Here is a 20,769-nt window from a genome sequence, read left to right as displayed (position 1 = left end):
GGAACTGAAATGCAGTCTTCTATCATCACAAAAGCCCCAGTGCAACCTAATTTTAATGTGGGATGTGGTTTTATTTCATTACAAAGCATCTGACTGTATCAGTCATTATTAATTTGGCCATCCCTCCCTAAAACCCTGTGAACTTTTGCACTGACATTTCCCCTTGCAACACTCAGCCTGTATTTGGAAAATTCTACCCAGCATAAGCATTTCCAGGAGACTAAGGGACACTTTTACTCATTTTTAGCTACTCACCTCTTTTGAGGTGCCCCACTCTGGTCCCAGAACATTCTCAGGGTAGCTTTTGTTTCAGAGACTGGCATACAGATGCCTCTATTTTGGTAATTAGAGAATTTGCAACCTGAAAACCTGCAGAGAATTCTAGCTTGTGCTAAAGCAGAGGACTTGAATTTCAGGGGATTAAACTCTCTGAAAGTCTGTAAGTTTATGGGTCTTAAAGGTAGCCAGCAACTTTAACCATCAGATGCCAATACATTTCCCATCCCCTTAAATCCAACAAACAAAACCAAAAAAATCCAAAGCAATCAAACAAGCCCCCCCAAACCAAACCCCAAAAAAACAAAAAAATCCCCCAAACCTCCAGAAAAGCACGTGAACAAAATCTCTTAACCTGAAGACCTTAAGACTCTAAATTTATAAAAGAAATATAAGCTTTAGTCAGAAAATCCCACAACATAAAAAAAAGAGTTCTGAAAACAAATGAGTTAACAAAATTATAAAAACTGCTGAAAATTAAATTATGAAAACTGCCAGAAAGAAAGAAAAATGCAGGCAGATTAAGGGGTGGTTCAGGATGGAAAAAAATCTCCTTCCTCTGCTCTGAATGATGACAGTTCACAATCCCACTAATTGCCAAGGCAATCCAGACCTGCACCACACCAGTGGACACGCACTCCCCAAGCCTGAGGAAAAGCTTGGGGGAGAAAAAATTTAAAAAATAAGGGGGAAAAAGGCCAATTATCAGCTTCTGCACAGATCTCTGCTTTTCCAAATATCAGACAAATGGCACTGTGCCAAATTTCCTGCACTCCTACCACGCTGCTTCTTCAAGGAGTCATTCTCACCAGCATATATTTCCCCTCCTGTGTGCATTTCAGTGCTAATTCCTTTTCCAAACTGCACTGATCTGCAGCATGGCTATGATCCTACAAACTGCAACCCTCCTGAACTGGAACCTGCTGACTGAATAAAGGAAAATACAATTTGAGTGTTGTCAGCAAGATTCTCAGTGCCACAGCTGGACTGCCTGACCAGCACCGGGACTTGCACTGCCAACTGGGGAGGAATAATGGTGGAGAAGGGTTTTGAAGAAGAATGGCAACATTCCTGGAAATCTGTGTTGAGCTCCTGCTTAGGTGTGAAGAACAGTGACATGACAGAGGGGAAGTCATCACTGAGCTTCCAACCCACCCCTGTCCCCCTGCCAGTCATTTTGGGACGGAGAATTTGAGAGCTGAGGGGATTCTCAGGGTGGCTGGCAGCATTTCAAAGGTTTTCCTCCACCCTAGGGGTGGGTGAGTGCTGGATGTGGAAGGTTGCAGGAGGTTTGCCCACATCATCTGGGTCACAGCTGCCAGTGTGACAGGTCCTGTCACAGCCCCAGAGAGTGCTGTGCCTCACCTCCTCTTTCTAAAAGAAGCAAGGACAAACCTGAGGCAGATGATTTCTCATAGCTCTCTGCCCTGCATCACTCACCTGCTGCATTAGAAAGCAAGGAAGAATTTGCTGGGTTATTTCTTAATCCCAGGCTCAGCTGTCTGCACCTCTCCCGCTGTGCAGGAGCAGCTCTCCTCCCCCAGCCCCAGCTCTGTGTTCCAACCAAACCAACCCAAACCTGCCATGAGCCCTCTTCCTCATAACACCCCAAACCCTGCCAATCTCTGCTCTGCCACTACAGCCTGGAAAGCCTGTCTGCTGAATGGAGGGATAATGGAAGGTTTTATTAACAAGGAATAGCTCTGGAGACCCACAAAAACATTCTTAACAGGAAACCTTTTATTTTTTTAAATTGTAAACTGTTTTCAGGTAAAGTGGAAGGGGTTTGGTTAGGCACAAGTGACATGTCCCAGCAGGACCCTGCTTTGTACTGAGCACACAGTGAATACATGGAAGCTGCACGAAGCAATGTTACAGGAAACCCAGAAAATCCCTTGGTTTATCATTTTGCAGCTCTGACTCAGCCAGGATGAGTTCATTTGCTGCTGAGCACCCTTCCACAAGCCCTGTGGAAGTTTGTCCCATCCACCACGTCAATGGCAAGGAACAGGATATTGCAGTGTGAATGCAAACTGCCTCAGGCACAGCTGTGCTGTAAATCACAGGCAGGTGAGGGAAGCATCACTTCATGGGTTTTACACTAACCCATCACAATCTAATCCCACAGAAATCACTACCACTGCTCACACTGCTGCAAGCAGGAATTCCTACCTAAAAATAAATATTACTGCTTTTATTGAACTGCACAGTACATTCCTTTCAACTATCCACAGCTATAAAAATATATACATAAATATATTTTTAAAAATATAAAGTATATAAATCCCTATAGCAACTATTGGTCATGTTCTTCTTACATCATTGTGGAAATCTAGTTTGTGTTTTTTAGTTCACAGTCACCAATGAAACAATGAGAAGTTTTCATCATGGGATAATGCAGGAAGATTTTTCCTGTCTTAGGACCTTATGCTCAAAGGTCCTAAGCTCATGGAATTTCAGGTAGGTGGAAATACTCAACAGCATCACAGCAAATATTTAACGCCTCTGGCTCATCTGGTTACCACAACATTTTAAATCCATATCCATCCAGTGAAAGCATTCTCAGTTCAAGTTGTCAGGAATTAAAACATTAGGATTCTTTATTCCTAAAAACAAGATCCTCAGGCACATACAACAAATTAAACCAACAGAGAATTACTCCCCAAACCCCTGTACTGAAACTTCAGGGAGAGCTTTCAAGCAATCTGAACAGCTGGATGGGCAAGAAAGAAAAACACTCACAAATTCTATCCTTAACTATATAAAGGTAATTCCTTCTGAAATTATTGACAAAGCCATTCAAGATCAAAGAACTAAGAAATATTACAGTTTGTTAAATAGAGGCCAATAGATGGCATTTAGTTTATCACTATTTAGCTTAAATTTATCCATGCAAAACACCCCCAGGAAAAAGATGTATCTTCCACATATAAAAATGAACAGAAAATCAGACATCTTTCATCAACCAAACCCAAAGAGATCAAATTCAGGGTTGCCAGTTAAATCTACTTTCCTCACTCTTTCACACCCATAAAACTCAAAACAATGAGCGGAAAATTCCTTTGTCATACCAGAGCCTGGAAACCATGGAGACCTCTGTGATGCAGTGTCTGAGAGCATAAACAATGCTCAAAAGATCAAAAATAAAATTATATAACAGCCTAGCTCCAAAAAAACCACCCCACATCAACAGCCTCCAACTACATTGTCTATAGACATCAAAACTACTCTTGGTTTTCCTCCACCTTTACTCCTCAGGCTGCTCAGCCTTGCCTAAACAGCTCTGGGTGTCACTGGATTTCATGCAGAGTATGCAAGATGAGGAATAAAAATCACTTTATGACTTAAAAAAAACCCCAGCAAGTATATTCAAACAGAATATCAAACTTCACTGTGGACTTACAGCTTCCACTTTCTTAGTCACACCTGCCACATCGTTTTACACTAGCAACAAGATCAAGCCAAATACCCCACTTTTGCACTTTGATTTTATTTCCTTCCTTTAGTTTTTTTGTTTGGTTTTTGTTTTCATTTTAGGAAGAAATAAGCCCATTTGGAGAGGTTTTTTTATTGTTTAACACAAATATCTTTTATGTACTCCGAGTAGAGAAGTAACCTACAATGTGGCTGCTTACCTGTCAAAATAAAGTCATTTTGTCAAGGTCAGCCTTGACACAGTAAGAGACTGCATCCCTTCAAGGACTACAGAATGCACCAAAAGGCAGAGATATTATTTTTATACCATAATTTGTGAGCAGGATCAGCCTAAAACACTCAGGAAGCTGAATTTTTGGGGTTGTCATCTTGCACAGTAACTGCATTTTCCTCCAGTCAGCCCTCACAGACTCACACTATGCTCAAGCAAACTCTGTTTATGTGCATCACTTTCTAGGTATCACTCTCCCAGAGGGGCAGATGGGTCAGGGAAATTCCCTTTCCTCTTTAAAACCCTGCAGAGGGCTGGAGGGACTGATGGTGGAACTGATGCCCAGCTCAGGGCAGACACCTCACACCTAGGTGAGGAATATTTATTTTTCCCACATACTCTGTTACAATAGGATGCGTGATGCAATGCAACATTAGGGTTAGAGGGATTCAAAGGTAATGCTGGAGAAGTAAGGCTGAGAAGCAGCTTTCCTTTGAAATAACATTAGTGTCTCTGCATCCAACAGAAACAAGATCACAAATGATTCACTTCCGACCAGAGCATTTATTTATCCTTTTTTTCCCAGGAAATTTAGGAATGCTGGACTGATCTGGATCAATTAAATTCCTTCCAGTGCAATAAAACTGTACTAATCAACAATGCATTATTATTTTATTGAGCATAATAATGTGACAGCATGAGATTTTTTTTTTTTTTGACAACTAATGTCTGAGATCTCTGGAAGTTCCAAGTGGCATGATTTATCTTTAAACATAAAATATGGTGTGTAATCTTCCCTGCCCCTCTCCCTCTTAATAAAAATGCACAGGAGGATGCTTCTCAAAAATTGGGATGCATTTCTGTCTTTCTTCCTGTCAAACAATTCTCTTTTCTACAGATAAAAACTACCATTCATAGTCAACTGTTTTATAAATGGAAAACTGAGATGGAATTATGATTGAAAAGAGAGTGGAGCTGTTAGCTCACCAGTATTCTTTCTGTAATTATTTCTTTTATTATCTGTACATCCCAAGAAAAGTATTGAGAAATAATCAGAGAATCTTGGAGTGCCTGGAGCAAGAAGTAGGAAATAAGACTAATCACACTGCCATTCATCACATCTCAGTCCTGCTTCTGGTGACAGTATTTGCTTTTCCCAGCAGATGTTTACATATGTTCTGTTTGCATCTGCTTTACTCTCCTCTTGGTTAGCACACTTGGAATGACACATCAACCGAGAGGACTCTGAAAACACCAAGGTTCTGCCAATGCCTCAGTGACCTCACACACACACAAGTATGTGAGATATGAAACACAAAAAAAGTCATGCACCAGCCCATCAACACTAGACTACAATTTCCTTTAGCCACTCAGTTTAAAATAGTTTTAAATATTCAGTTTCCAATACTCCCGAAGCAAGTCTCCTTTTTGAGACAGGGAGACTTTTTTGGTAAAATACCTCTGCATTAATGGGCTGCCATGGCATCTCCACCTTCACAAGCACATGCCCTGGCAAAATCAGCTTTACCAGAATTCTGCAGCATTCATCTTGGGAACAACAATAAATAATGAGCAGCTGGCTCTTGCTGTGTTCAGAGACCCCCTAGAGCCCCAGCAGGGCACTGTAATTCTCTTTACAGTGGCACTGAGGGCAGACTGAGACACCATAGCCCCAGCAGGGCACTGTAATTCTCTTTACAGTAGCACTGAGGGCAGACTCTGAAACCACCAAGGTTCTGCCAATGCCTCAGTGACTTCACACACACATGTATGTAAGATATGAAACACAAAAAAGTCATGCACAAGGAACCCATCAACAGCAAACCACTATTTCCCTTAGCCACTCAGTTAAAAATACTCCTGAAGCAAGTCTCCTTTTTGAGACAGAGAGACTTTTTTGGTTAAATACATCTGTATTAGTGGGGCTGCCATGGCATCTCCACCTTCACAAGCACATGCCCTGGCAAAATCAGCTTTACCAGCATTCATCTTGGGCATGGCAAATAACGAGCAGCTGGCTCTCGCTGTGTTCAGAGAGCCCCCAGAGCCCCAGCAGGGCACTGTAATTCTCTTTAGAGTGGCACTGAGGGCAGACTGAGACACCATAGCCCCAGCAGGGCACTGTGATTCTCTTTAGAGTGGCACTGAGGGCAGACAGACACCCAGAGAGATCCCCAGAGCACAGTACCTGGTCCCCAGCGGGAATGGACTCCCACCTGCGCTTCAGCAAGGACAGAGATTTCCGGCTCATCCTCCTGAATCTGCTCTAGAGGCTTTGCCAGACTTGACAAAAAAAGAAAGGCTTCTGTCCCAAACCAGTGGCAAGAACCTCAGTTCTGACTCCTGCTCTTCATTGTCGATGGCAGAGCTCCCAGAAGCACGCAAGTTTTGGCGAGCTGCAAGGTGGAGACTGGTCAGAGCCCAGCTTGTGCTGCTCCTCTAAAGCATCCGAGCCCAGCTTGCGCTGCTCCTCTAGAGCATCTGTGTCCTTGCAGTGGCACAGCTGAGGCAGTGAGCGGCTCCCAGCCACGAGCCACCTCCCAGGAAGGAGCCTGGAGTAGGTAGACAACACCAGACGCACTCCCTCTGAAAATAGCTGTTGCTTAGGAACTGGAGGGGTAGAACGCAGCACCTCGGATGGAGAATCGAGAGCTTTTGTGGTTGAAGAGAATTAAAAAGGCTGGACCTGTGTTCCTCTCTCCATCATCCTGCTTCTACAAAGCTGGATTGCTCGATTGCACTGACTCTGGGGCTACGCCTACATCTCCAGCAAGCCAAACAAGCCTTGATGACAGAGCAACAAATTACTCCCACACAGCCAGGAGCTCTGGTAAAAACATAAAAACGTGTGCACAGAGCGTGCCCTGGGGCCCACCTGAAAGATCCTGGCAGCATCAAGTGCTAGGGTACTGTGTACTAGTGTGCTGTGTTCTAGCAGAATGATTAAAGGACAATTTGCATCTTTTTTTCTGCAGAGCAATAATATTCCAAGGATGAATTCTGCTAGTCACACTTTCCTGTGGCACGTGCCAGCATCACAAACATGTATGGATGTTTTCCCCTCACATGATGTGGTTCTACAGAATGCATGTATACATTTGAGAGATATTTCCTTAGATGGATTAAATATTCCTAAACATTTGGGAATTCCTTTAATTTGGAACTCAGTTTTGAAGTTTCATGCCTAAATTCTTAATTCTAACATGTATTAATCTTTAAAATTAAGCACAAAATGTAATGAAATTTACTCTGCACTTCCTGCTTCATTTCAAATCCATAGAGAAAATTCCCAGCACAAAGCTCTTACAGCAGGCAGTGCTGTCTTCAGGGATGAAAAAAAAAAAAGGAAAAAATAAAAAAGAACAAGTATGCAGCCAGGAACTCCCTGCTCTTTGTAAGGCAACCTATAATTCAATCTAATTAGAGCAGCCTTAATAGTATAATTACTCTAAAAGAAAAGCAATCCTACAACATACATACACATACATGTGGGGCAGTCTCAAAAGGGGAGTGCAGTGATGGTAGAAGCCACGAGCAAGTTAAATATTGTAAAGACAGCTTTTCACTTGTGCCATTAACATCCTATTGAATTGCAGATGCTTATCACGAGACAAACTGCTGCAAACAGAAACTCCCGTGGGCCTCAGTGAATTTCATTTGAGATCCATCTCTACCTGGAACTGCAGCACTTTGCACTTCACTCCTACGCGCAGAAAAGGAACAGAAAAGGAACATGTTTTCCAAGTGGGCCATTAAGGAGTGTGACATGCACCGTAGTAGCTTCCCCTCATGTTTCAACACATGCCATAGAAAACCTACTAGCTCTTAAAAAAAAAAAATCCCCTTCACTGAATCAGAGCTTTTTTTTAATGAGTCTTGATGGAGTAACTTCAGGAGTTCGTAGATGGATTTTAGTTTTACATTATGGCAAACCAGTGATTCCACTTCCCTTTTAGCCTTCCTAGTTTTTAAGGTATTTAAATACAGCTAACACATCACTCACCTTAATTTTTCAGCAAGATTTTTTTTTTTTTTACACAGGTGCATTTTTTAAAGGACACAAACTGGCAACAATGTAACTGAATCACAAAAGGATAAAAAAAGTCTTTTCTATTCTGCAAAAATCAGAACCTCCTTAATTTCTCCTAACCTTTCAAGGAACTTAATTAAATTAGGTTTAATGCTGCTCCTATCTAGAAGATTTTCAGAGCCACGTGAAAGAGAGAACCTAAAGCTACAGTGGAATAACTGAGGCATATTTCCTTCTCTCTAATGAAATTTTCTTCCCTGGTTTTTGTGTTTGAGCACAGGACAGCACACAATAATCAGAAAGGCTGGGTCATTTTGGGACTCTTCATGGGGAACTGTAGTGAGAGAAAAGGGGGAATGCCTTCAAACGGCCAGAGACTGGGTTCAGATTAAATCTTAGATAGAAATTATTTTTTGTGAGGGTGCCCAGAGCAGCTGTGGGTGCCCCTGGATCCCTGGCAGTGCCCAGTGCCAGGCTGGATGGGGCTGGAGCAGCCTGGGACAGTGGGAGTGTCCCTGCCATGGCAGGGGGTTGGAACTGGGTGAGCTTTAAGGTCCCTTCTAACCCAAACTGTCCTATGATTCTACAGTTTTCTTCTCCCACCTCATTATAGATCCTTTAATGCATTTATGAAACCTCTGGGCTGTCATTTGTACAAAGTACCCAAGTGAAAATCCTCCACCTGAAGTTAAACCCAGTACAAAAGGCTGGAGCTCTAAGAATGTATTTATGTTCTTTCAACATGGGAAAGGCTGTTTTACCCAAGCAGGAAAATTCCTGAATATCACCACTGGTAATGGTGTCTTGTTTGCAGCAATTGTAAGAGATAATGACAAGAAAAAGTTCCTGTAGATAATTTTGAAATGGATTGTGATACCATTAGCACTACTGGTATAATTTCCTTCCACTGGCTACAGTGGCTTCTCTGCACCTCCCCACACTCTAACGCCTGGGTCAGTGATGAAAGGATTCGTGGTGAGACAGCCATCCAAGTTTTAACAAGTTTGTCAGGTAAAAAACCCCAAAAAACAAACCACCAAACAGAATTGCATTGCTTGGATGTCCTGATGGAGACAGCCGAGTAAAAAATGCTTTCTCCATACATCTAATCCAACCTCCTGCTACTGAAAAAACCTTTCTGTTGGATGACTCAGCTCTGTCTGGATCAACTGTTTGAATTACAGCTCAAAAATTGTATTAATGAAAGCTGCCATGGTTTTATGCCTTTTTCCATTGCTCCAAATATTACCAAAATTAACAACTTTTGCCAAACTCAGATGGAAAACTTGCTTGAATGCCTCAAATGTACAAAAAGCCAAAATCAAACACAAAACACTGAGCAACTGACCTGTGAGCCTCGGGGTCCTCGTTTGTGATCCCATTCAGAATGCCCCATGAGCTGCAAAACAAAGAAAAGCAGAGCTAAGTGATAAATTGCACTCATTAGCTTTAATTGAAACACTCCTGCTTTTATATCCACCACGCATTTTTCTTGGAAATAAACAGGTTTGCATTTATGATTTATCTCACACAGCTTTCAGCTCCATAATGAAGCCATGTAACATTGCACCTTTGCATTCAGAACCCAAACACATCTGGCACCACAACTCTGCTCGTGCCAATAAAATCCCCACTGCCACAAATTCAGCTTTAACCAAATGTTTAATACTGATCTGGCAAAAGGACAGCTGATACATCAACAAGGAGATTACCCAAACCAGGGCACACCTGATTAATCAGCAATGTACATTTTACATCAGCCATGAAAATGAGCAACAGCTTTAAAACTTTTTCACCATTGAATTATAGGGTTTTTTGTACATCTACTCGGGGATTTCTTCTGGGCATTGTTTGCTTCTACACACTGAAGAATTACTTAAATCAAATACAAAAATATGGGAATGAAAGATAGGAGGGTTAATGTGACATGTTCTTACTTACAGCCATGAGCATTTCCTTGCTCATTTTTCCCAAAGGAAATGCCTTCCCCCAGTTCAGAGGTAGGCCAGGATATTTACAACCCACACTTATTGCAGAACATCTTTTCAAAACACTCATCCCAGGACAAGAGGTTAAAACTACTCTGCAAAATCAGGAAAGCCACATGCATCTCCTATGATGAGATTTTTTTCATCTTCTCCATGAACTGTTCCTCCTTATCCTTTTCTTTCCCAAGGGCTCCTTCTTTTTAAGTTATTACTCACATCTCCCTACCTCCATAACTGGAGATAAATCACACATGCAGACAGGCATCAAAATTCAGAAATGCCACATCATTTTTTACCTGATACAGCCTTGTGACTGGCCCCCTCATTTTACTGCAATTTTTTCCTATTTTCCATGTACTCTGGGTGGAAATACTGGCTCTGCTGGGTTTCCCTGTTTGCTCTCCATTACTGCATGAAGCACAGCTTTGATGTTTTTTTAAATAAATAACTGGTGTGTAAAAACGACCAGGAGATGCACCTATCAAAGGTTATGTGCTTCAAAGAAACTCTGCCAGAGCCCTCCTACCTGTCTTTCCTCTGTGGACCAAAAAACCCTCTTCAACTTTAATTCCTTAGCCCCTGTGCTTTGGGAGGAAGTAACTCCTGCTTTCTTAATTCACTTGGCTAAAAGAAAATTCATTTAGCTCGAGTGTGACCACTGGTGGCTCTCAGGGTGATACCTTTACCTCCAGGTTCCTATCAGTGGAATTAGCACAAAAAGCAAGCCTCACAGGGAAGAAAGAAGGATTAATTCCAGCCTGGCTGTGGCCATGTGGTTCTCCAGGCTCCACAGACACTTGGCAGACACACCACACCTTCAAGCCCAAGGGTAGCCTAAGATCCCCCTGCCAGGTTTTTCATGCTCCTGACCTCACTGAACCCATAGTGTAATAAATGAGCAATGAAATAGCTGGCTCTCACAATTAAAGAACAAATATTATGTATACACTAAGAGAAATTTGATAAATTTGCAGGGAAGCCAGGGCATTTAAGACAGTCAGCTCATTATTATAGCAACACCTGCTCTCCAGCCAAGATGCCACAGAGTAATCTCCACCACTAGACAGCAAAGAAAGAGTCAATAGGCAAAACTTTAGGAGAGGCCACAGAGTTAAAAAGCAGAGCATTAAAAAGCAGAACATCCATTGTGTAGATGGGCACATCGTAGAGAAAATCCTTTGCTCCCAGCTCTGGGTTTATTTCTCTATTCAGAATTCTGTTGTAATTTTTGATAAAGTTTTAATGAACCATTTTAAACTTTTTGAAGGTGAATATCATTTCTCACAAGAGCTCACTGAGAAGTGAAAGGCTGCTTTCTTACTGCCACCAAAAATGAGAGGTGCACTCACAAGGCAGGCCTGGAATCACTGTTCCCATAAGTAGGGATGCTCCCAGTGCAGCCTGTCCCAGGAAAACACTGAAGTGTGCCAGGGTGGTTACTTGTGGTCACTGTCACATTTTCTGAAAAATCCCTTTGCCAGGATTTTTCTCCTGAGAAGCCTCAGAAAAGAAATGTAACCAATAATTATCTGGTTGCTTGGAATGTGGTCTGGAGGTTGCTCACCAACAGGTGCATCTTTGACTGGTTCCATGGGAATTGGTTTTAACTAATGACCAATCCCAGCCAGCTGTGTCAGGATGCTGGTCTGCCATGGGTTTTTATTATCATTCTTGTTAAGCCTTCTCATGTCCCTTTCTCTTTCTTTAGTAAATATGAGATATGATATGTGAGATTATGATATGATTATGATATGATTAGATATTATTAGATATTATTATGATATGATTATGATATGATATATCAGCCTTCTGAGAACCTGGAGTCAGATTCTCATCTCACCTCATCCTGGGGACCCCTCACTGTCCCCAGCTAAAACAGTGAGGCTGTTTTTAAGCATTATATCTTATCCATGACCTATGAAACCAACCTTTTCCTACTGTTGTTATAAAATCTTACTTGGCTTTAAAATCTCTTTCTCCCTTGTTATCTAAAAAGCTGTGCTCATCTCATGCTAGAATGTTCTTGGCATGTGGTGGTCTCCACCAACACAGGAGTGGAGGAATAAAAAATGAAATGGATACCACACAAAAATGCCTCATAAGGAAGAAAAACCCCAGAGTTTATGACAAAATCTCTGCCAGGTCAGCATTCTGCAGAGGGACAACTGCCTCAGCGTGACACCCTTTAGCTCAACAAGCCACACTCTCATCAATTCCTTCTGAACCTGATTTTCTTTTCATGGACAAGCAGTAAGTGCTGGAGCATCATACCCAGAAAAGGAGGAAAGAAAGTATGCCTCAATTATTGGGCAAGGTAGAAATCATGATTTCCACAAGCTGAATAGAAATCAAAATATGAAGAAAACAGAATTAAAAGCAAAAACAAAGCCCAAAACCAAACAGAAAACCCCCACAAAGATAAAAAAAAAAACCCAAACCAAACAACAAAACAACTTTACTCAGAAAAAACAGAGCCTGTGCAAAAATCCACTTGAGTGAGTCAACCTTCTGAAATCATGGAAAAAGAAAATAATATACTGCTTAATTGGTGCATGCATGCAAAGAGAGATACTGACATAAAAATGCATTTGGAAGTAGGGGGATTTATGTTTATCACTAACAGATGGGTTTGCTCCAGACCCCACCACCTCCTCTCCAAGTTCTCTGGAATCAATTTGGTCCAGAGTGATGATAAACAGCCTCAGAACATCAAATTTATTATTCTTACTGACCAGGCAACCAAGGCTACGTGTACCAGCAGCAGAAAAGGAGGGCTAAAACTGAAATCAAACTCCCACACAGCTTACATGCATGCAGTCTCTGTTGGAAGAAAAGGAGCTACTTTACATTTCATCTGAAACTGTCCTGGAAACCCATCTCTGGCAGCTTTAATGCTCACAGATGAAAGCAGCTTTTAGCAACAAGGATGAGCCTTGCATGCTCAGGAATGCACAGAAACATGGCTTGTGCTAAAGCCACTGCTTGGTGCTACCCTGAGGACAGCCTGACAGGGAAAACACTCCCCTATTCCAGCTGGGGTGAGCACTGCCAGGGCAAGAGGAAGCAGGAGTGGGAAAGACCCCAATACCAAAATCCCAGTCACACACAGAAGAGGAGAAGTGAAAGGGTTCATCCCCTTTTAGAGATGTAGGCTGGGGGCCTGAGCTCTGAATTTCAGATTTTTGCTATAAACACCATGAAGTTTCTCAGTGTGTGGTTTTAAAACTTATGTTCACTACTGCAGCAATACCTTCAAAGGAGTGGGGAATGGTGTAAAGGACTGTCTACATCACATCAGATTTCTGAGATAGCCATGTTGAAGTAGAACAAAGCCCTTAAAAAATTAGCATCTTCAGCCCTCGCCTCTCTAAATGCAGTTCTTCTCCTATATGGTGATTTAATTAAAGCCCCAGCAAATGATTACATAAGGATTTCAACTTTCATTAAAATTCATAAACCATAATTCTTAGCCTCCTTAGTATTAGAGAACTGCAGCAAAATGTGACCCACACAGATTGTAGAAGATCTAAGTAAATCTAAAAAAGACAGAAAGTAAAGTATGACAATTTAAACCTTTTCAGCTGTTTGTAAGTCCTGTTTTTCCCTTATACAATCTTTTCTGGACCGGGGTTTTAATTTTCGCATCTTGAAACAGCAATACGGCTAACTATGCAATGGCTGGAAAAAAAAATGAGATAAAAAAACCTCCAACAAAGCCAACCAAAAAAACCAACCCCAAAAATGAGTCAGAGTAATAGAAAAGGCACAATCCTATTATAAGGACCTCCCCAACTGAGCACAATTCAGGGAAAAACCCCAATATTTAAAATGCAAGCAGTCCCATGGATATTCTTTGAAAGGGGAGGGAATCCTCAGCAGCAGAACGCAGCAGCATTTTGACACCATATGGACTTGTTAAAGCATTGTTTAAACTCAGCACAGTTTCATTAGTGGGAATGAGCAGATCCTTTCCTTGTAAGCATTAAAGAGGACCAATGAATTAATTACATTTAGTGTTTAATGAAACCCTTTAAATCCACTCAAAGTCTATTCTAATTCTATTCAGATTATAGTCTATTACTCTGGAATTTTATTGTGACACATATTTACACGTACATAACACTTTTACTGCTCTAAAAACAACCAGATGGTGAGGACAAAAGTGAGCTAAATCAGCCAGTGGAGAAACCAAAGACAATAAATGGGATTCAAGAAGACTGAAACAGGATGACATAGCCCAAAGGCACGTGAGAAGCTTGCCCCAGCTCACTGCTGCCTTCCCTTGGATTTTAAAGATTTAGACTGTGGCTGGATACCTCATTCCCATTACAGGGAACACAAAAATCTCCTGCTCTCTCTAGTGGAAGGACAGGAACGTGAGAGAAACTGCTCCTCTGCTCCATCTGGGATTGGGAGCCAAGCACTTGCATCCAGCATTTCCCACTGACCTGGCTGTGATACATGAATAGGGCAGCCTGAGCTCTCCCAAACAGCTGAGAACCTGCAAAAATGCCTTTTTGCCACTCCACTCCTGCAAGGATTTAGCACATTTAGTAGTGGTAAAAATGAATTACCAATGAGATGACCAATGAGGAGTTTTGGCTGGGTGGTAGCCAGCACCTTAAAGAGTTGTTTATATTTGGGAATCAGCACCCAGAAGAGCAAGATAGGAGTTCCCCATCAGGCTGGCACCTGGTTTCAACCTTCACCAAAATAGCAGAGCTTCTATTTAAACATGAGCATAACATCTTCCCCTCTTTGGGAGAGATTTGAATGGGCATGTTGAGGATGTGAAACAGTGTCTCACTGTTGAGCTCTCTGACACTGCCTCCTCACAGCTTGTGCTGAATGGGGCACAGTATGATCCATATTCTCTGAATATGGGTATTAGCCATGCTCCAGTCAGGATCATATTTCCACTGGCAATAAGAAACTGTTTGTTACCAGCATGTAGGCACAAAATGTTCCCGATAAGTTCTTTTTTTGGGTAACAAAAAAAAAAGGCACAAATTATTTCCTTGATTACATATTAGAGGAAACATTTATTTTTACAAACATGCAGGAGTCAGGTCACACAGAAGCTAACAGGGTGTTTTTGCACATGCTATTTTGAATAGGATTCCTTCAATCCAATAGACTGTTCCCTGCATTTTCATGGTAATCAAGATAAATGAGATTATTTACTGATTTGATTGATTTAGGGAGGGAATTTTGGCGTGGACACCATCAGCAGGAGTAGCTAAGCAGGCTGGAGCTGCTGAGATTCAGCGCTGCCAGATCCTGATAACATAAAAGGGGAGCAACTGGCTGCTCTGACCACCTTCTCCACCACATGGCAGAGCTGGACCTTGCCCTGAGGCATCCCAGGTGTCAGAGATGCTGTGTGCTGAGAGTGAGCACACACAGGCATGTGCAGGCAGCAGACAGCAAAGGAAAAACAATCCCTTTTGCACAGCCCCTGGCCAGCTCCCAGGGTCAGCACAAAGCACAAGATGTCAGAGCTGCACACTCGTGTCATCACAGCCACTGTGGAGAGGAAACTCTCCACCCAAATGCTCCCAACATCTTCTAGCCCTGCAAATCACCAGGGCCAGACTCAGCTCCAAGATGGTTAAAAAAAAAAAAAAAACCCAAACAAAAAAACCCAACAAAAACCCCAAACAGAATAATTCACCACAACAAACCAACCAAAGTAATAAACTGGGGGTGAGCTTTTAAGAGCTATTCAGTTGCTTCCTAATCAAAGACATTGTTTCCAAGGTTTCTGGGCTGCTAGACAACAGCTGGAAGCAGAGATTTGCTTTTTAAACCACAGCAGAGGCAGAAATGGAACTTGGCATTGCTTCGAACTGGAGGCAGGGCACCAACACTGGTACCTTGCAGCAGCAAGGCACAAGGATGGGTTTGAGGAGGAGCTGCAGGGAATGTTTTCTCTGCAGGCTGAGCCCCATGTGGGGATGGAGTGAAGTCCTCTGAAGCTGCTACCCTGGGGGAACTGGAAGTCCTGGAGGGAGCTGCAGGAGGAGAACCTGGCTGGGAGGTGCAGCAGGAGCCAGAGCGCTGCCGGAGCTGCAGAGAGCACTGGGGCAGCAGGGACTGGAGAAAGCAAGGCCTTGGAGAAGAAGGGAGGCTGAGGGGAGTCTGATGGGCACAGCAGCACGGGGGACAGCCCAAAGGAGCAGCAGGGACTGTCCCCAGGCACGGCCAGCAAACCGCCCCGAGCGGAGCGCTCCGGCAGGGAATGAGCTCATCCCTGGCACTGCAGGACAGCAGGAGCTGCCTGCTGGGGGAGGCTCTCATGGCAGCTAACAACCTCCTCATTTCCAGACAAGAACCTGCAGCTGACTTCTCCAGGGCAGGAGGATGCAGGGATGCTGGTTTGCTTACAAGGGACACAGCGGTGGGCTCAGGGCAGCTGCTGCTCCACAGCAGCCCTGAAAACGAGCAGCTCTCACTGCAGAGAATGGCAAGCTGCTTGAAAAAAACCCAAACCAAACGTAGGTGGGAAAAAGAAAAGGCACAGGAATATCCACCTCCACACCCTGTATCTGGTTTTATACAAATTTTTGTCACAACTACTTAAACAGATGACAGTAGTAAAACAAATCCATGCGTGTTTCTATTATTTTCACTCCTACCACTGAATTTCTCAGGTCTCTATTAATCCTTCACACATCAAGGAGGATTTTAAACAACAGGTTTGGGAGGCAGAGCTGTAGTAAAATAGAGAAAAGACCTGATTTTGAGGGGAGTGGGGGGTGGAAGGGAGGAGGTGGTGGTGGGTTTTGCCCCCTTTTAATTTTGGTTTTTTGGAAGCAATTGTTGTTCTTCAGTAATCCTCAGTGATGGATTCCACTCAAAGAGTTACTTGCAGATTTTTTAACAAAGGCTTCCTAAATTAATGATCTTAATCTGGAAACTTCATTTCAGAATAAATTATTAAAACAATTAAAATGATCATAAATACATTTCTTATCCCCTTGAACTGATCTGGTAGATAAATAATAGGCATATTGATCTGGTGGACTAGCAATCCACAAGTAAAAATGTTCACCAAATTTTCCATATATTTTTCATGTATGAAAAATTTTCCCACTTTCTCATTCTGAGCATAGTCATGAAAACCAAAGCCTTAGAGAAAAAAATGTCTCTAGTGGGGAGATAAAAGCTGTGGGCACAGCTACTCTGATCCCCTCCCAGCTTAGCCATAGAGCTAATTTAGCAGCAGTCCCTTGGAGAAGCAGATTCCTCAGTATGGGACTGCCAGGGCAACACAGCAACGTCAAGAGTGCTAAACATAGCAGCAAGTTAACAAAAGAACAAAAGTATGTTGATAAAAAGGAGAAAAATTACTATTTAAATGTTGCTTGCTATTCACAGTACACACATGAAGTTCCTGGAACTCACAGCTACCCAGTCAAGTCCATTCTGGTGCAATTAAGTTCCTAGAAAAGTCAGAAAGCTTATTTACTTGTTTTTGGGTTTTTTTTCCCATTGGGAACCATTCACTGTGCATTAAGAATCCCATTCACAGTACCAAGCCAGTACAGCTACTGAGCAGTTAGCAATGCCTGAAATCATGGTGAGGCATCTAAAATAATTTTTTTCTTTTGTTAAAGAGCCTAAAGATTTCTACAAAACAATCTGCTCTGCAATCTATGTTCTCAATTCTATTTTCTCTTTAGTGCATATTTTTTCTCTCACTTTCCATCTTTTCAGAGATCCTGGTGTCACACAGGCTTCATCTGCACTTGGTGTTGCTAATTCAAACCTCCAAGGTGAGGTTTGTGTTGGCAAACCTTTTAGGCTGGTCCCCAGTGCACACAAGGGTCTCTGCTTCCACAGAAATGTCTTTTTGCACAGCAATTAAAAACCCCCTGGAAAAGCAGGTAAAGGATTTCAGGGATTTTTCAGGCAAGCTCTGATTTCAGGTGGATCACCCTCAGTATGAACACAGCTAGCTCATATGGAAGGCAGATGAGTTGAGCAGGTTTTATGAGTTTAGCCCATATGGAAGGCCCAATGAGTTTAGCAAGTGCATTCATCAAACAGCTGACCATCCTCTGGTAGTTTGCATAAAAATGGGAATTTTCCACTTATCCCAGGGGATAAGTGTCCACCTCACAGGAAAACAAACCAACCCAAACCATCCCAAACTGACATCCTTACTGGCAGTCCTAGCAGAAAAAAGCCCTTAGGGCTGAGTAAGCATGGAGGTTTCACCAGACATTTAACCTTTGGAAGTGGTTCCAGTTCCAGCAAGGGAAGTGAGCCACTGCAGCAGGGACAGGGACACGTGTGACTCGGTAGTGTCACCTCTTCCCTGTGCACACAGGATGGCATTTTGTCACAGCTGCCGGCTCAAACCTCTCAGCAGAGCAGAGTCACTCCCAAAGAGGAAGGGGGTAGAGACTGAGAGAGAAAAAAAATCAGATACCAAAGGTGGCAGTGCCACTGTGCCCTAAATCTGGGAATTCTGTGAGCAGCAAGTCCAGCAGCCGGACCAAACCAGATCTCTTGTGATACCATGAGCACTTCCTGAAAAGAAAAAAAACTTTGCTTATGGTAATATGGCAATTTAGTGTCCATCTGGTGTGAAACACAAAACATGGTGACTCCAGGAATTGGTCCCTGGTGAGGCCAAAACAGAGTGAGGCAGAAGCCAGCCATGTAACACAGCTCCAGCAGCTCTGAAACACTTCAACTTTCATGGCAGCACTGAGGGACAGCTGCCATGAAGGCATGGAAATTTTAAGATAGGGAGAATTGGGCCTCCCACAAAGCAGACTGACCCACACAGCCTTCTCCCACTCCGAGAGCATCCCTGAGTCTGGGCAGGTGAAACCTCAGCTTCCAGGGTTGGCCTGGAAAAGAAAAAAGCATTGCTCTGCCAAGGCTTGTTTCAGCCTGACAAACGAGCCACTTCTTTCATTAACACCCCATTTTCCTGCTTCTGAGGCTTCACAAAGCAGAAGAACAGCACTGATATTTCAACAGCTAGATCATGTCCTAAAATTACACTGTAGAGTCTGGTAGCTTACTAAAAAACCTCAATGTCAAAACTCAAAGTACATTCAGTTTAAACACACCCTTGGGGGGATTTTCTACTAACTACTTTCTATTTCAGACTATTCACTTTGAGCTCAACCAGCGATGCTTCATCACTCATCCAGGAAAACTCCCCTCTCTGCCACCCAATCTCAATCAACCTGCCAAATTAATTATCACCCTGCATTTGGCTATAGCTAAGAGGGGGGAAAAAAGCAAATAGATGAACGTAGCAGTGACCCGAGCAGAAAGGGATCCTCTGAAACGGAACTAATTAAATCAGATCAGTGATCTCCTTCCAGCAGGACACATTTCACCCACTCCATCCCCAAGCAGCCCAGCTCTCCCATCTCCTCCAGCTGCCCTCTGCAGGGAGCTCACATGGGGCTCAGATCCCTCTCCAGCAGCAAACCAGGGATCTTTTCTACTCATCCTTGCAGCTGCACCATTTAAAATCAAGGGGGAAAAAAGCCAACTGCCACACAGCAAATTCACAAGGAGAATTTCCCACTGACATTTACATGCAGATTCCTGGCCACAGAATATGTGTTTCAGCCAGACAGCAGGAGGATTAGATCACCTACCTCAGATTTATGGGACCACAGGCACCAAACCTTTGGTGCTCTGCTGGCTCTGTGGAATGAGCAGAGCCCAGAGCAGGGCTTTGCTTTTGACACCCCAGGCCTTACAGCAGAGCTGTCAGGACAAACACACAGAGGAAATGCAGAATTTGTGGGTTTTAGATCAGTGCCCCGAGTCAGACACCAAACCTTGTGCTAAGTGCATTCCCAGCCTAGCAAGTCCATGTGCAGCATTTGTGACCCTGCTAACCCTAAAGGACCTAGCCCAAGGAAACACACACATTTTAAGTTCTCCCACCAGGCAAGTTTAAGTGACAGTCCTGTTGAAATGCATGCAGAAACACCTTTGGGCCATGAATTCCCCTGCTGCTGGAACTGGCACCAATTCCCTTGGGGTGATGCTGCCAGGCACAGCCTGTGCCAGCTGATCCCACCACACCTGAGCAGTGGAATATCCAAAGCTGTAGGACCAGGGCAGAAACATCAGCCTCTCCTGTCTCAGTGCACTTCACCTCCCACCACCCTCCTCCTCCTTCTGCAGAACACATCCAGAGCAAGATCAGAGCAGGGCAAGGCAACTTAAACAGGGCATGAAACACCAGGTGACAGCCCCGCACTGCAGTGAGATCTCCCTTTACTACAGAGCTGGAATATCAAGTCAATCCCACCCTGCTTTTCCCCCTCCATGGTTTTTAACACACTCTGTGCTTTCTTAGACATCAGCACTGAAATCTGGATGCCTGTGGGGTGAGGATGCAGGAGCCCATAGAGGAGAGCAGGAACAGCACAGCAACACACAGAGGCAGGACTCTGAATCATCCCTAGGTGGGTGCCTACACAACAACAGTTTGTCATTCTCACCCATCTGCTGCTCCAAACCACACACACACACACTGCCACACGGGCTCTTCCCCATCTGGAGGGCAGAGATGCTGGGTATGAAGAGGCAAAAGGCAGCAGGATGCACACTGGGCTGGTGCTGAACAAGGGGGAACTGTCAGGCACCTTCATCCACCCCAACAGGGGAGATTTCAGGAGGGGGTTTTACAATCAGAGTAAAGACATTTTTCCCAATGGCTGCAAGGTTTTCCCATGATTTGAAATATTCAAACCAGTCTGACTCTCAACAAGCCTAAGAGGAGAGATTTCATCCACCCTAAGAGGAGAGATTTCAGTGGAGGTTTCTAGAAGTCAGAGTAA

General features: G+C 43.3%; 1 protein-coding gene across 3 annotated transcripts in view; it reads right to left on the bottom strand.

The window, feature by feature from the left end:
• PDE3A (phosphodiesterase 3A) overlaps positions 1-20,769 on the bottom strand; it is a 216,754-nt gene that overhangs the window by 66,778 nt on the left and 129,207 nt on the right. For all 3 annotated transcript variants that reach the window (XM_084205739.1, XM_084205740.1, XM_084205741.1), the window contains exon 2: positions 9,301-9,351. In XM_084205739.1, the coding sequence (XP_084061865.1) occupies positions 9,301-9,351 (51 nt within the window). The remainder of the gene's footprint in view (positions 1-9,300; positions 9,352-20,769) is intronic.

Source organism: Fringilla coelebs (genome assembly GCF_963513975.1).
Source record: "Fringilla coelebs genome assembly, chromosome: 5".
Taxonomy (NCBI): Eukaryota; Metazoa; Chordata; class Aves; order Passeriformes; family Fringillidae; genus Fringilla; species Fringilla coelebs.
The sequence above is the reverse complement of the archived record's forward strand: the minus strand, read 5'-3'. Positions and strand labels throughout refer to the sequence as shown.